Source organism: Channa argus, chromosome 5 (assembly GCF_033026475.1).
Source record: "Channa argus isolate prfri chromosome 5, Channa argus male v1.0, whole genome shotgun sequence".
NCBI lineage: Eukaryota > Metazoa > Chordata > Actinopteri > Anabantiformes > Channidae > Channa > Channa argus.
In genome coordinates, this window is record NC_090201.1 from 21,625,549 (window position 1) to 21,643,340 (window position 17,792).

Sequence of the window (17,792 nt, forward strand, 5' to 3'; positions counted from 1 at the left end):
AGAGGTGTTCTTCAAAATGCCACGGCATATTGTTCGCAAGTTATTTGGTCTGCAAATAATTTGAAGAGCTAATTTTAGCCGAACAGCGTCTGTGCTGATACAAAATGTCATGAATCAATCAAAGACCTCTTTGTTGTTATTCTTAGGACATCCAGCATCTTTGTAGCCGTGAGCAATGTGGAGGACATTTTACCTCCTGGTATCTTGAGCTGCTTTTTTTTTTCCCTTTGAGCGCACGGTATAGTTTCCCTGCAGTTTGGAGAGAGAGAGAGAGAGAGAGAGACACAGAGAGAGAGCGAGTGCAGGGTGTTCTATTAATAGCATTTTTTTTGAAGAAAGGAGAGGAGGAGGGAGAAAGAATGCGAGCAGAGGAGGAGACATAGAGAAGAGTGGAAAGGCAGAGGAGGAGAATGGAAATAATTCTCAAGGAAATCGCTCACAGTGGACTTTCATCATGTGTACAAGCCACCATAAGGAAATTGTGACTTAAATTTATTGCATTGTGTTTTTTGGGTGTTTTTTTTTGCTGCTCCATAAATTCTGCTGCTGCACTCTGAGATAAGATGGCTATTCCTGTGTTGCTGAGTTCTTAGATTTTATACTTGAATGAGCATCTTCTCCTCACCTCTCACATCCACGCCTCAGTTTTTAAAATTAGCTGATTTCTGCTGTCCACCTGTGGTTTAACTACAGCTCTGCACTTAGGGCCTCAGTGGTGTAGCTACACCTCTGCTGTAGTCATTAGTCTTGCTTTGATCCAGCAATGCAACACTCGGCAGCTCACTCTGCTGAAACCAGGGCAAACGGCGAGAAGCGTGCAGACACAGGCAGCGGGGACACAGGCATGCTGCAGGTGCCTTCTGCTCCTGCTGCTGCTCTTGTTGTTGTTGTTGTAGTAGTAGTAGTATTAGGAATGTTTGTGCATCTAGTGTTTGTCAGGGATGGTAGGATGCCCACAGGAGCACAGCTGAGCAGTCACACAGGATTGTATTGTTCTTACATGCTCCCAATTAGGAGACGAGCACTGTGGGACTTGCTTGCAGTCCATCAGGGCTGCCCTGACACCAGGCCACACCCCAATAAAAAGAGGGATCAGCCTTACACTCATAAACTCCTCCTGCACTGATGTCTGCCGCTGGAGGTTTCTGTTACTGTTACTCTTCTCACCTAAGAAGCTGTGCAGTTCAGACTATTGAGCTTACATGGTTGTGAAAATGAAAATGATGTAGGTAGATGTCGAGTTTCAGTTGGAACCTTGTTCAGTGTCAGGAAAAATGAAGGAGAAAGCGTCAGTGCCCTCTAGAGGTGTTGTTGAAGAAATAACAGTACGTCAGCTTCTGCTGCTGTGGTGATCACCTTGATACTAATCAAACATTTCTTTTCTGAAGAGACTGGTCTCTTTCAGGATGCCCCCCCCCACCACCCATTTGTAGGGCAGGAGAGGTTACTGAATGGAGTGATGAATAAGATGGGTACCACCACACCTCAGCCCGCTGTCCACTACCACAATCAAAACACCAAATGTGGGAATGTCCTTAGGAAGAATAGTCCTTCATCCCTCAGGTAGAGTTCAAGACATTTGTTAAATCAATTCCAAAGGTAATGGAACCTGTTTGCTCTTCAGCCTGTAAAATATGATACAGTGTTAAACAGAAAGTAGTTTTCATCAATTTGGCTTGTGATAGAACATTTCTGAATTGACCTAAATATTAAAAGTAGTATACTACTAGTTATAATAATGATACATTTACATTTAGTGCTTTTATCAATACTATTAATAATAATTAATGAAAAATATTAAGTAATATAGAAGGCCCAAATGCTTTATCCAGAAGCCAAACTTTGATGATTAATTTAAAAATAAATTAACTAATTTAAAAAATATAATTTAAAAATGTATCTATATAATAAATTCATTTCAAGTGCCATTTTAAAAAATTTTGCAGAAAGATGAAAGTAACAACTTTTCCTTCTGGTAAAGCAAGTTCAAGAATTTGAGGACTCCTTCCAAAATACTATGCAGGTTTTCATTGCTCAAATCAGTAATTCAGTCTCTTGGTGGTGAGATAAGTAACAGTAGTGTAGGATTTCCAGTCACAAAAGGGCATGTCCACCCCTGCTCCTTCCTCCGTCATATGGGGGATCAATGTACTACTGGTGTCATGGCCCTGTTCCATGAGTATAGGAGCAAATACACACTCTCCTCCAACTCTATGGTTGTCACAGACCAGATCATCAACCAACCATGTATCTCATCATGCTGGGGACAGTGAACCTGTCAGAACTCAAGGCACATACACAAAACCAGGAAACTGAATTATTTGTTCTTTTAATTGCACTTTTACAGACAAAGCGGGCTGAATAAGCAAAAGGAGGAGAAGTTAAATAAAACCTAGCGGCCATCAGGCTCAGGACTCAGGAAGCTTTACTGTGTCATTGTGGTGTTTTTTTTCTGTGCAGGACTGGCTTTCTGACCCGAGAGGTGCAGGGAGTAATAAACACCCTTTTCCTCTTGAAGTGAATTAAATCCAAGTAAGTAAATCCAACTGAGAGTGGGTTTGGCAATTGTCTGTCAGCTGAGGTGATGACATGTGGAGTCAACTCGAGCCCATTATCCAAAAGTCCATATTTTATAGCGCTGAAGCTATTTATACTTTCATATCAAGGAGACATCAGCACAAAATAAAATACTGTAAAAATAAGTTAAACTTCCCAAGCTAAAAACATTGGAAAAGCATGAAAACATACATTTTCAAATACGTCATAAATAATAGTGTCAACATTTTATTTACTAATATTTATGCATCTGTCATTAAAGCTGCATTATGGTGTTTAAGTTCGCATTATCATGTGACATCTATTCAGCCTGCTCCATCCAGTCCTCCCTCTCTTTGCCTTGCTCTTCTGTCAGCTACACCCAGTCACTCTCTGCACAGTCTTTCAGGTATTAGTCATTATCAAATTACAATAAATTGAAATGGTGAAGAACTTATCATTCATGGAGACATTATTTACAGTAAATTCTCTGATTGACTAGGAGAGTGAATAGAAATAGAAATAAATGTCTCTGCATCACTACCTGCTGCTCTGTTAATTGTTTGTTTTGGAACATTTTTCTAGTGAAATAATATTTAAAAAATTTGTCTAAACCAAAATCTGTTTATTCCCTACTTATTTACAGAAATATCTAAATATTTCTATGATACGTTAATTGACTTTTCTATTGAAAATTAGAAGAGAGAACCAGGACCACCTAATCTGTATGTTCGGGGCATCGTCGCTGGCAAAGTAACACAATGAAACATCACCTCCCATTAAAGCAAACACTGTTTTTACTTTGGGTTTTATACCTCATGTTAGCTATGGAGATTTTGAACGGCCAGTAGGCAGCTTTTATTGCCATTTTCCCATTCATTCCACTAAGCTAAGCTAACCAGCTGCTGCATCCAGCTTCATTCTGCAGTCCATCAGAGCCAGCCTGCTCTCATTCCCAAGGCGTCAATAGCAACTGCTTTTTCAAGTCCTTTTGCCAAGTCCTGCTCATGCTATTAACATTTACAACTGTGCTGGCAGCTTAGAGTAAAACCCATAAAAAAAAACAAAAAACAAAAAAACAGCCACAGGATCCCTCACAATCTAAAACCAATAATTGGCTCATATTGCTGTATTATAACACATTTATTAATTATAATTATAAGAAATGTCTTTATAGAAAAACATACAAGCACTGACCTTAATGACCTTCATTGTGTGTTAAAATAAATCAGTCCAGGGATCATTCTTGTCGTGATCATTGGAGTAAAAGTGGACTCTGCTGGCTACACACTGTAGACATCTTTTGAAGGACATTTCCAACATGCAAATGCAGGGAAATAATGTCAGAAGCTTTAAATATCCTGTGTGAATTAATATTTTATCCACATTTCATTCCCAAGGCCTTATACCCCATTTACACCCCACTTCCCACTCTGAGCTTGTGCACAGGAATCTAAAATGCCACAACTGCTTTGCATTCAGACCTCCTGCTGCCTCTTACTTTCCTTCATGCAGATCATATATGTGGGGTTTTAATACTCAGTTAACAAATGTCCATGGAGATTTGCATATTTGCCTTATAGAAAATCTTATCGTAACAGATATACAAGATAGTTTTATCACAGCAGTTGGAACAGAGAAGAATCATTTGGAGAAAATTAAATCTTGATGAAACCGGAACATTCAGATGTGCTTAATAAGCAGTCCAATTTACAGTGACAATTGAAGAATTAGCTTGGCAGCAGAAGCAAGAACTCTTCGTGTGTGTGTGTGTGTGTGTGTGTGTGTGTGTGTGTGTGTGTGTGTGTGTGTGTGTGTGTGTGTGTGTGTGTGTGTGTTGTTTGGGCATACGTCCTCCTGCACTTTTACAGTTTATTCGCATTTAGATGCTTCTATCCAAAGCAACTTACAAGTGAGGAACATACACCTGTGATTCAGTGACACCTCAACATGTGCACTGAAGCAGATGGGGATCAAACTGCTGACAACCTCCTCAATCTCCTGATCCACAGACTGCCCTTTACAATCTCCCACACAGGGGCATAATTCTGGTTTATAAGAAGTAAAATTAGACATAATTTTTATAAGATTTGGGATCAAATGTGACAATGTGACAGCTGCACAAGCTGTTAAAACAACACTGACACATTCTAAACTTATGAAACTGTTATGGTGACTAATACAAAGTAAATGGCTGTATTACATAAGAAACTGGAGCTGGTTGTCTGCTGACATAATTGGGTTCCTGGGTGGAGCGTTCACGTCAGGTGCAAGTAGATAGTGCAGGAGGTTTAGCAGCTTGCCTTCATTTATCATTCATGTTTGATCAAAGAGAGTGATCCAGCAGAAACTTCTGGCAGGTGAACTAAGCCTTAATACAAGGGAAGAAATTATTTTTGTCATGTATGTTGTTCCTGCTTCTCCGCACAGTCAGATAAAATGTTCCAAGCACTATAAAACAAAAAGTAGAAAATACGACTCATACAAGAGCACAAGCATCTGTAATCTGTCAGAATATTTCTACACATCTGTAAACTGCCATTATTTATTCTACTACTGGACCCATATTAGCGTGTGAAAACCAGTGCCCTCACTTGAGCAACTTTAAAGATTCATAGCTGCTCTATTCTCTCAAAGCAGCAACCCATGCAGTTACACAATGACAACAACGTTCCACTGTATAAGATATCCCCCAGTGCTTGTTGCGTTGAATACCTGTCAATCTGTCCCCAGTAACATGGCAGCAACTAGAGCTTTTCATCACCTTTGAGACACACACGCAGGATGGGGTATCTCATTCCTGCACATGCCGATACGACGAGGCTACCAGAGCCATTGTGAGGATTCAACACAAGGATTTCGTGCAGAAAGATTTTAGAAGCCAGCAAGAAATGTTGTTCCAGGAGAGGATATTAGCAGAAGGGAATGATGGGTATTGTGGGAGTTTTAAAGCTGCACTCTGGTGATAAGGCTTTTATTGGCCTCAGATGAAAACAGACAGCATCATGTGGGCGGTAGATGCCAAATGTTAATTACCTTTATTAGGAATAAAATGATTATTAGTTTGCTGTAGTATTGACTGTTGGGCAGCAAAAATCATAAACTCGCATTGTAAACAGTTTCACCTGTACAGTTACTTAACATTGGCCCATTATGTTTAGCTTTTGATTTGTGTAATGTTTCTTATATGCGACTTTATTCAAATGTACCAACGACCACAGAAAATACTGCAGCTGTTAAATAAGAAAGCAATAGGCGATCACACTTCTACTGTGGTCACTGAGCAGAGCAAAAGCAGGACTGACAGGACTGACAATACCAGCAGTGCCTTTAGCAAAATGTTAACAAGCATGACCTCCTGTACCAGAGGTGTTGGAGTTCATCCTGACAGGTACGAAATGAATGACAATCCATCCAGATGTTGTTTGAGATTTCACGAAACCACACACGGTCCTTTTGTTTTGTTAATTTCACTAGTGAGTTGCACTAAATGCTAATGCGGTGAGTCTTAGTCTACAGTAGGCGTCGTTGCTGTGGTTACTTCATGTTTAAAAGAGCCCAGTTAACATAAAAACATATTTTTTTTTGTCTACTACTAGGCAATTGTACTTGTTCCCAATTATGAATTGGGAATCAATTTTACATTTACTTTTTAAAATGAATGCACAGATCAATATGCTGGATCAATACTGTTACCAAGACCGACCTTATTAGGAGAATTAGACAGGACCAATCCACACTAAATGTCTTTTTCAATGCCATTAACATTCAGTCTTCCTGCTAGATACAACACATCTTGGTGCATAACTTTGTATCATCATATCCATCTCAATTATATGCAGTCAGGTATCTGTCAGGTAGATTTTGTTTAGCGCAAGAAACAAATTGAATGAAATCAGTTTTAGTATTTTGTTCACGTATGACCTATTTGTTTAACATTTGTTTATTTCTCTGCAAATCACTAGACATGAACGAACCTACCGATGAAGAACAGCAGCTGAACTGTTGAAACAATCTGTTCTACTGATGTATAATATAGGATGAATGTAGCAGCTTCTGACTAAAGATGTTTTTAGTTGCCACAAGATTCAAGGATACAGGCTGTGTTTTTGTTACTCAACACCTCCATTGACTTTCAACAAAGACTAAATGGGCAAGGGTAAGGGGGAACAGAGGTGAGCCCAGTGAGAAAAACTGGCATCTGACCAGTGAATTCTACACTCTAGTGTGAAATATGATAGAAAGCCAGGCAAGAGCAACAGACAGACAGGCTCAGGACTTTACTTGCAATGAGAAAAATGAGCCTCATGCTGCACAAACAGAAGTTAGGCCTAAGTCAAAACTTAAGTCACACTGATAAGGGGCAGATAGATGAGTGAAAAGAATACACTTTTTGTTCACAAGAGTCAAAACATGCACCAGTTTTAAGTGAAATCTACTGACGTCACGTGAAGGGCTTTTAGGTTTAGTTGCAGTTTCTGCATTATTACAATATTTAATGTATTTATAAGTAAAGGGGCCTCATACAATATGTTTCCTGTAAAAAAGAAGAAATGACAACAATGACAACACTAAGCACCATGAGGATTTGTTTACGTGCGTGTTACTGAATGGACCGAAGCTGTGTTCAAAACATCTGCCTGATCAGATATTTAATCCAAGAGGATGCAAGAGTGAGTTAAGACAAGCTCCTCTCACTGCCGGATAATGAGGTAAGTTCAGTTCCATGCTTTTAATATAAGATTAACGTGTTTTTTTTTTTTCACAATGCAGTAATCAACCCTCATAGATGCATTATAAATGTAATAGTGGTCATAGTAAAAGCATTTTGTTCTCTTTTGTTTAATCACAGTTTTGACCACATTGTCGAGTATTACAATGCTGAAATTATTTATCCATCACACTGGAATGTTTATGAAATGTTTTGTCAGGTTCACTAATGAATGTTTCTAATATTGTTTTGTATGATGCAGCAGGCCAAGCGGCAACATGAGGAGGCTCAGTAACCCAGGAGGCTTTGGAAAAGCTTGTCGCGCTCGCAGACATGGGTCTTCCCCAACCAACGGTGAGCAATGTTGCGCTCCAAATAGCAGGTGGTGTGTGGCATTCATTGTACTTGTACGGTTAATGAATTTTTGTGTGTTTGTGTGTTTTGAGGTAATCTACAGTGTGCTGTGAACGTTATGTTGATTTATGTTGTAACAGCGGAAAAAGGAAAAGTGTAAACTATTCACTGAGTCTCTGAGTGACTGGTTTGCTGCCTCCTCCTTTAGCGTAGCAGGTCCAAGAAGTCATCCAAGATTAGCACTTGTCTTTTGATTAGTGAGCCTGGAAATGATCCAGACATTTCAATTAAGTCTGTAGTATTTAGTCCACACTGGTTATCTGTGAGGGTGATTCTCCAAGCTGATCTCATGTGTTGCATAATCTCCTTAGTAGTCCTTGCAGTCAGCACGGGTGTAAGAACCACAGGCCAAATCCTCAGTCTGAACAATGAAGGGAAGCATTCATTTACAGAGGACAGAAAACGGCTTTTAATGGCTGTCAATTTAGTGATGGACTGGTTTAAACTCTTAAATCTATAGACATAGAAGCTTGTTTTCATTTTTAATTTGCATTCAACAAGCCTGGAAGCCAGTTACTGTCCATCATGCAACTTACACAAGTAAAATGCCACATATGCCAAGAATGGACTATTCCTGAACTATTTAGTGGAGAAACATGTCAAGCAGTTCACTTTTAAAATAAAAATATTAACATACTCATAGACAAGAGTGGCCCTGGTGGGGTGGGATTTAAACCCGCGGCCTTCTACAGGTATTGCAATAAGGCCTAAAGATTATAAAGCTTTTAACACTCATGTCATAGCAGTGGATCATTTACAGTAATGTATGTGTGATGTTGGGCAAAACATACATAATGGGTTTGTTAAGCTCAGGAAGCAAGAGACCTTTTTATGACACCATAGTTTTAAGTTTGATGTTGGAATTTTTTTCTCTTTGTTTTTATGCCATTGTCTAATAGTGATAGTAAAGAAAGGATGAGAAGTGAGGGGAGTAGATGTTATAGAACAAAGGCCCAAACTACACGGGATTAAAGCGTGTGGGTTTGTGCTGCTTTAGCTCCATGGAGCCTTCTGCAGTTAGATCTAACAGGGCCAAACTTAGAGTCACTGAAGTATAAGCTGGTGGATTTTACGATCTTGATTTTAAGCTGTTGTTTTAGATTGATTCTTAGTAAATGTATTATTTTCGACAACTGAGCCCTTCAAACAAGTAATTTCTCTCAGATTGTAATTCGAAATGCATTTCTGGTTTTAAGGCACATTTTGTGTTGTCTGAAAGAAACCTTTATCAGAACCAGTTCCAGGGTGGGCAGCCATCTGCCTCAAACATTGGGGGTGAATGGAGAATGGAGAGAAAAAAGGAAAGAAGAGCAACAGGAAGGCACAAACACAACTTTAAGCTGGGAGGCAATGAGCAACTGCCAGGTGCCACCACGAGATATTGTCTTGAAAACACAAGCTCCTCACATAGAAAGGACAGAGAGAGAGGGTGAGGTGAGGCCCACAGCCTGGATGCTCATGTGCTTTGAAAAAATTAAACAGATGATGCAGTAATTTACAGTAAAACTACAGCCTTGACAGAACTGTGTGGACAATACTTTACCTACTGGGTTTACACATTAAGTAAAAAATTTGACACTGAAACCAGGAATTGGCCTGAACCAATCCTGCAATGGTCTGTAAGTAAGTCACTAATTAAAGGTTGGGGCATGTAAACGAGTTTTAAGTTTGGATTCAAAAACCTCTACTTAGTCAGACTGAGTGATGTTCGGAGGGAGATTAATCTAAGGAAAAGGGCTTGATAGGTACCGGCCCTGTAGTCATCTGATTTCTTTTAAAATCTCTGTGAACAAAAAGCAAGAGACAGAATAAACTTAAAGGACATCAGACAAGTATGAGCACTTCCATTTAAGATTGGTGTCTGAGTTATGCCAGTGACCAGCATTTCCGTTTATTGTAATTCAAGAGCAGGAAGTTGTTTTATATCCATTTTTTTCAAAGCACAGAAGCAAGACTGCAATGTAGTAATCTGAGAGGATTGTCTACCTCTACAGGGACGTACAGCATATGAGTATCATTTGCATAGCAAGTATTTTAGCCAGGCAAGGGCAAGTCCTGAGACACCAAGGAATAAGCTATGTGTTAAAAGCTGCACTGAGATCCAATAAGAGAAGAACAGAGGTAGATCTGAAACCATGTAAAAAACAGATTGTTTACAGCTTTAGAGAGTGCAGATGCTTGATAAGTAAGTTTAGCAGCATTCTTATTTGTTGTAGTTTAATAACTATTATTACATATTTTAGAGTGTTATTGTTACATTACTGAAGAATTCAGTGTTGAGAATGTTATTTGTGTTTTGCACAGCAAATGTTGGGTTTCTTGCCAATTGTCCATGGCTCAAAGTGGAGAAACACAAAGCAGCGTCTGAGGTGTTTATGTTCAGTGTCAGTATAACTAATGCACGAGCACGCTGATGGACGAACTGCTTTGTCAACACAGTCTGTTAATGGCTAAGGTGACGGTGTCATTGGGAGTAGGAAGAGGGCTGTGTAGGATAGAGGTACCATGTCAGGAAAAGTGAAAGTGAGGAGGGCTGCAGCCTGTAACTCATCACCTATTTACCTCCGCTTTCCCATTTTTGCGGTCATAAATGCATGTAGTTGTTTTCTTTTTACCCTCTAAGTCCGGTCCCTGCAGCACATGGTGGAGCCCTCTCTGCTTATCTCTGGATTTCTCTTTGCCTGCTTAAGTTGTGCCTTACCTGACCGCATTCTTAATGACATGCTTAGGATGGTGCAGAATCACAAAAGAGAAATATCATGAGTCAGGTAAGTGATGTTTGTGTGTGCCAGTGCTGGTCCCTGCATTGCTGTGCTCTATGCTGGCATTCCTGAATGTATATCTCAGGTAGAGGTGAACGGATGCTCCTGTGAGCACATGTAATAACATTCCTGGAGGTGACAGTATGTGATGAATAGCAAAGCATAGAGTGTAAAGTTTTCTGTGACCTTGAAGCCATGTACCTGCAGTGGTGCTGCTTGCACTGCAGTGTCACAGGGGACAGCCAATTCCTGGCTGCAGCAGGATGGCGGTGAGGTGAGGGAATGATTTCTGACTACAGACATCTGTTTCTCTATCAGGTAACACAATATTCAACCTATGTTGCCAAATTGGCCACAGTTCTAAAAAGGCACAGCATTAACTTTTGATTAAAGTTTTTACTCCTCTAGAGATTTTAGCAAAACTAAGAAGTGTGGAAGTGTAGCCTTTCTGTAATGTGTATTTAACCATTTAATTAGGCTTGGCACAAGCTACAGAGCTACTTAATTAATCTTACAAACCTTCAGTTGCTGGTAGGCACAGGGTGCTGGAGTTGGCAGGGACAGAAATGGAAAAGAAATCACATTTGCAGTATTTTCTTGTAAAAGGACTGTTTTTACTCTCCCATCTCTATCGACTCTTTTTACAAATCTATACTTTACACCTCTGAGGGGAACTGTGGACCTAGAGTGAATTACCTTTGTTAAAAACTGAAGTATGAATCGATAAATCCGATTCTAATGTGCTACCTAATATTTGTTGTCCAAACTGGAACTGGCATCTGTTTACATATTTGCATCAGGAGAGTCAGGGCCGCCTTTTATAAAATGATAACATAGCTGGGGAGGCTCGAAATTATTTGGGAAAAGTTTCAGTGCCAGTACAAATTCATAGCATACTGATGTCAGATGAAAGGCAGCAGGTTTTACTAAGGATGTAAAAAAGACAAAGTCAGGTGCGCGCTCCTGCAGGTATAGAGAGCTATGACAATTATGTAGCAGGGAAAGAATACAGTTTAAGCCCCAATGTGAGGATGGATGGGATGATGTGCATGTGCTTAGTCTGCAGGAAAGGGGGGAAAGAGTGGACTCCCCTTTTCCTTCGCCACATCAAACAGCGATTGGCTCATGCAGAGTAAATCTCCTATCACGGAACTACCTATAACATCCTCACTTATCCCACTGACAGAGGAGGGAGCAGAGAGAACAAAGCGGGGTGACCTCACATTCAAACTACGGTAAAGTGAGTTGTCTGTATGTGTGCGTGTGTGTGTGTGCGTGTGTGTGTGTGTGTGTGTGTGTGTGTGTGTGTGTGTGTGTGCGTGCGCACATGCATGTTTGTGAGACTGTGTGGGTATCTCTGGTCTCCGGTTTCGTATAGGGTATTAAATTACCCAGTGGGAGCTTTAATAGATGTAGAGACTCTCTTGACTGTGAGACTGGATGAGGGAGAGGGTGAAGGTAGACAGGGGGAGCACAGCGGAGCTGCCAGACAAGGTAGTGAGGGCACGACAACTTCTCCAGGACCAGAGGAACACGGGTGAGTGGTGCGGACTTCTGCACACAGCTGGATTTGAACTGTTTGCACGCATTTGCGGGTGATGATGCTTCAATCTTTTAAAGGTGTTTATGTTCCGTGGAGCTGTTGTTTCTATGTCCATGGGGAATAGAAAAGGGAATTGGTAACATTTTGGCAGCAAGACGTTGCATTTAGAAACACATGATAGACTAACTGCGTTTTCTCACTCTTTGCATCTTGCAGCTGTTCTTTGACTTTGCTGACGTTGTAGAATAAATACTTATTTTTTGAATAAGCCCCATCTTAATAAGATTCAATTCTACAGTCTAGATGGTTATCTGTCCCATTCCAAGTGGAAACTGAGCCAGAAGAGTCTTTTTGCAGAGTGTGCACAGCGCTTGGTGTCAAGTGGACACAGAGGTTGCAACTTAACGGCGTGTGTCGGGATTTGGTTACCTGTCTGAACCAGACCAATGGAATGATAAACTGCTACTTAGAGATAAATGTGATGCTGATGGACTTCCCTGAACAGGTTTGGTTTGGATTAATCAAGTGTGTTAGAAACTGCCGTTCAAACAAAAGTAATATAGTGTATGGAATTAATGTTTTTTTGTTTTTGATGAGCCTCTTTTGACTTTCCGTCAAAAGAGAAGGCTCAGATATTTTTCCATAAGGGAATGAAGCATGTTAAGTTTTTAGCACATCATCAGCAATAACACTATCCATAGTCAGTGTAAGCACTTTCACAGCCAAATTAGCTGAGTTTGTGTTTTCAGTTAGGTCATTGGAGAGAATTGGAGGGAAAAAAAATTACCGTACAAGCACAGTATCAGATGGCAGGTTCACTGCTGATGCAAAAAGGAGCTGACAGTAAAATCTCTTTACCAACAAACCTACAATGCACCATTTAACTAAATATAACCCAACTTTGGTTTTCATTCGTCTTTCACAGATTACGCACAGGACTTAAACTAAAAGCAGCATATAGCTGCCTGAATGACGAGGAGGACGGAGGCCCTGCCAAGGTCTTCAGCGTGGCACTGCTGGTGGTGTCTCCTCTGCCTCGTGCACTCCAACCAGACTAAAAGACGGAGCGGCGGGTGGTGACGGGACAGGCAATGGAGGTGCCTCTTGTTAATTTTGAGAACATGGACGATGTCGGCATCAACCTGGGCGACCCGAGTGACTCTGGCTACCCAACTTCACCAACCTCGGATGCCCCTGATCACAACCTGTTAACCCATCCCCTGACTTCTCCTAAGCAGTCGCCACAAAGAGGTCAACCTGGACATTCGTCTGCTCAAGACGGGCTGTCACCGTCCACTCCTGCGACTCTGACCACCAAAGTGAACTCCAGCAGTGGGAGTTTAATCTCTAATCTGAAGCTCCTGATCAACAGTGAGTCACCCACTGACAGCGTCTTTAGTAAAATGGCTAAGGATTGCTATGAGAATGAAGATTTGTTTGAAAAGAATTATGAGGAAGAAAAAGACGAGAAACTTGTCATCAATGTTTCAGGCCTTATGTTTGAAACCCAGCTCAGCACCCTGAGTAAGTTTCCAGAAACACTCCTCGGTGACCCCATGAAGAGGATAAGCTACTTTGATCCAATGAGAAACGAATATTTTTTTGACAGAAACCGTCCATCGTTTGATGGGATTTTGTACTTCTATCAGTCTGGGGGTCGAATCCGCAGACCAGCTAATGTCCCCTTAGATGTTTTTGCAAATGAAATTATTTTCTATGAGTTGGGTCATGAGGCGATGGAGCAGTTCCGTGAAGATGAAGGATTTATTAAAGAGCCAGAGGTCCTTTTGCCCAGCAATGAACTTAAGCGACAGTTCTGGCTGTTGTTTGAATACCCAGAGAGTTCCAGTGCAGCAAAATCTCTAGCTTTGGTTTCTGTGTTTGTCATCGTCATTTCCATCTTCATCTTCTGCTTGGAGACACTGCCAGAGTTCAGGATTGACAGTGAGTTAGTCCCAGGTTTAACACAGGCGTTTAATAACACGCAGGACACTTCTGCCCCTCATCCCGCCACTAAAGATGTGATGGCTTATCTCACGGACCCCTTTTTCATTGTAGAGACCATTTGCATCATTTGGTTCTGCTTTGAGCTCAGTGTCCGCTTTGTGGTGTGCCCCAGCAAAAGTGATTTCTTCAATAACATCATGAATATCATTGACATAGTCTCCATAATTCCCTACTTTGTAACCCTGGGCACAGAGCTGGCTACGACTCCTGATGATGATATGAACTCTGGTCAGAACATGTCTCTGGCTATCCTAAGAATCATCCGTCTAGTGAGAGTTTTCAGAATCTTTAAGCTATCCCGACATTCAAAAGGCCTCCAGATCTTGGGTCAGACCTTGAAAGCCAGTATGCAGGAACTGGGGCTGCTCATCTTTTTCCTTTTTATAGGAGTCATTCTTTTCTCAAGTGCCATCTACTTTGCAGAAGTGGATGAACCCCAGACACAGTTTGTTAGCATCCCTGATGGCTTCTGGTGGGCTGTGGTGACAATGACCACTGTGGGCTATGGGGACATGTGCCCTATCACCATAGGAGGCAAAATGGTGGGCACCCTCTGTGCCATTGCTGGTGTCCTGACCATTGCTTTGCCCGTCCCTGTCATTGTTTCCAACTTTAACTATTTTTACCACCGCGAGACTGAGCAGGAGGAGAAACAGATGATGGATGCTGCAACAGAGGCAGCCCAGAAAATGTCAGCTGCTAACAAGTGTGGAAGCACACCCTCGCTAAACAAAAGTAACGGCACGTGGCAGAATGAAAAGAATGGCATGCACTAAGACAGTAACTAACTAAGGGCAAGAAAAACACGTGGATCAAACCAAACATATTCGTTAGTCAGATACTCTTGGATAAATGTGTCTCACCATTTTTGTTTTCTGAACATGGCACCATTTTCTGCACATTTCTACAGTATTAACAGGCACTGTGTGTTGAGACAGCCTTTACATAAGTCATATGTCCGCTTGTGATTGTGTCAAAGTGCAATTAAAACAAATCGGCACCAGCTATTTCTTTTATCTTTGACGAGACGGAGTTAAAGGTTGTAAATAAAAGGTATAATTATCTTTCATCAAGTGCAATTTAAAGAAAAATCTGATGGCTCATTTGTACTACAGACAAAACTAATGTCAACATGAAAATAGAAATTTGTTTTAGATGTGGAAGGCGCAGTGAGTTTTAAAATATCCTTCTGGTTTGTACCACAGTAATGTAATCCACAGAAGAAAAGAAATCAAAAATAAACATGTTTATGCTGAAAGTGTGCAGCTCATATTACACCACAGTTCCCTGTTAGTCATATTCAGTGAAACCTAGATGAAACTTGGTGTGATTTTCAAGGACAGGGACGATCAGCACACTCAATGTCTTATCAGCAAATCTGTTGTTGTGAAGGCTCAGCCGGCAGCACTTCCCCATATTACACAGTTTAACAATAGGTGTATAATAAATAATTGGCATGTTAGCATGTCTGCTATTAATCTTGTAGATAGGCTACATTAGGCTGCAAAATATAAATCAAATCATGACACTGGTTAACATTCACTGTACTACGGTACACACAGTACCTGCCTGCAGCTGTTTCAGTTATTAAATCATAGCATTTTGTCACTATTATTATTGTTATTGTTATAGTTTGGCATTATTGCACCAGATTATGAACATTTGCCTACTTTTAACTATTTATATTGTGAAGTTACCCTTTAAAATTCATATCAGTGTTTTTTGTACATATTTCTTACAGCACTTTTGGAGCTTTACACCATCAGCTGTTGGCAGGGAACTGTACCTATTAGACTGTATAGAAATGTAGGATTGAATGGACAATCATAATTTGTCCATTTACCTTTGTTCACCTATGTGTATTGCATGGGAACTCTTATTATGAAGTTTGACATATTCATCATAGCAAAATTTATTGTATTATTTTAACTAAATAGGTGGTTATTATATTCCATGTGGTAATGAAATATACTTTAAAGGGTTTTGTGTGGACAAACAGATCAGCATGGGTGTGATAGCAACATGAGAAGCTGAGATTGAAAAGGTGTGGAAGAAGGTAAATGTAGTACCTATGGTAATAGGAACAGTGGGGGCCCAAACTAAAATCTTCTTTGTTCCTAGGTCTCTGTCCATGCATGCCACATGTCAATGTTAAAAATGTACTGTATACTATGTGAGTTTATTATACATAAATAACAGCTTGTATAGAACTGGAAATGGATGTAATTCAAAGCCTTTTCCCTACAATATGTGATAATGATTAAAAATATGTTTTATTTTTTTCATGAAAAAAGCAATAACTATTAAAAATGAAATGCAATTAGGTGACATCATTTACTCCAGTTCGTACTCAGCACTTTATTATGTTTTAAAGCACTTATTATTTGAGGACTGTTACTGTGTATGTCAATGTTGTATAATACAGTGTCATAACGTGCTATGTTTTATTTATCTTATAAAGAGTGCCTTTCATTAAACATGTATTCTACCTGAGCAAAGTTTCCCTTGGATACTTTACAGTTGGGTGCCGAGGTTTGCATCCTGTTACAATAAAATGGCATATAAGGGGATGCAAACTTAACCCTAAACTTAACATCATAATAATGTACATTTAGATACTACAAATGTTCATGTTCATCAGAAGCAACGAAAATGGCCAAGGGGTGTATAAAAAAAGGTTATAGTAAAATGGTAAGTTATTAAAAATGAACTTGTATTCACATTAACTGTTACGTTAGTTTTACTGTGTTTTTCATTTCAAAAAAAGAGGATGGAAAGTTTTGTACCCAACTGTAATTTCTTTTTCAATATCTGTACCTGAGACTTTATGACATCAAGCTACTTTGAAGCAAGTATTAAAAACTTTTTTCTTCCAGTGTTGAACTATAATGGTGTTTAAAGGAGGTGCCAGAGTGTCAGTGTAAAGCTTTTAGCCCTAAAAACTCATTTTCACCTCAAGTTAGCTGCTGTTAACGCGTTCTCAGTGCTGATGTCATGACGGAACCCCCCCCCCCACACTGCAAACCATGACACTATCACGTAAATGCTTATTTATATCAGGTGTCATGGCAGAGTGGAACAGCAGACGTTTCTCGCTGTGTGTTCTCTAACAAGCCTGTTATCTAAGGAAGAAATGACTATAGTACAGCCTGCCTAAAATAGGTGGGAGGATCAGAGTCGCTGATCGAATCATGCAGAAATGGAACAGATGGAAAACCGAAAAACCATGTTGAAGAGTTTTTATTGCACTCTGGGATGTGCATTAAAAATACTTTTCTATCTATTGGCACAACTTCTCACTAGATGGAGAAATTCTAGCTTAACAGTGACTTTGACTATAGTGTCAAAAGCAAAAGCAGCAAATTAAATATGCAGACCCAGATGAATCATTTATAACATTATCTATCTTGGCCTCCAAGGCTCAGAGCTGGCAGTTTCACTTGATGCTTTATTGCCCATACAGTCACATTAAAAGTATGTTCAAACAAACGTTATCTGTGCCCCTTCTGTACACGTAATGGCTGTAATTTAAGATTTTCTGCATCAGCAGGACAAAGCTATTGAAGTTGTTTCGTGCTGGAATGCATTTGCAGTCTCTTCACAGCTTGCTAATCTTATCCCTAGTTAACAGTTGGGTCAGCGGGCTGCCCTGCTGATCACTGATCGTGCAGCGATATCCCAAAGATGAGGACTGATAGCATTTTAGCATTTAACAGACGGGTGGCTCTGGCAAGGTCAATGCCAGTGTGAGACTGTCATGTATAATTCATCAGGTGTTCCACGAAAAGATCAGATCAATCCTGCCTTTGATAAAGGTTCA

General features: G+C 40.2%; 1 protein-coding gene across 3 annotated transcripts; it reads left to right on the forward strand.

The window, feature by feature from the left end:
• Nucleotides 1–77: 77 nt before the first annotated feature.
• On the forward strand, nt 78–16,847 carry LOC137127842 (potassium voltage-gated channel subfamily A member 10). Of its 3 annotated transcripts, XM_067505305.1 has the most exons (3): nt 78–7,247; nt 7,509–7,600; nt 12,891–16,847. In XM_067505305.1, exon 3 carries the CDS (start codon nt 13,057–13,059, stop codon nt 14,746–14,748), a length of 1,692 nt encoding a protein of 563 aa, XP_067361406.1. In that variant the 5' UTR covers nt 78–7,247; nt 7,509–7,600; nt 12,891–13,056; the 3' UTR covers nt 14,749–16,847. The 3 variants fall into 3 exon arrangements, with proteins under 3 accessions (XP_067361406.1, XP_067361407.1, XP_067361408.1); XM_067505306.1 differs by lacking the exon at nt 78–7,247 and having other exon boundaries at nt 7,261–7,600; XM_067505307.1 differs by lacking the exons at nt 78–7,247; nt 7,509–7,600 and adding an exon at nt 7,612–11,959.
• The last annotated feature ends 945 nt before the right edge of the window (nt 16,848–17,792 follow it).

Coding starts and splice junctions, on each gene's coding strand:
- LOC137127842 (XM_067505305.1), top strand. CDS start 13,057: ATGGAGGTGCCTCTTGTTAATTTTGAGAACATGGACGATGTCGGCATC.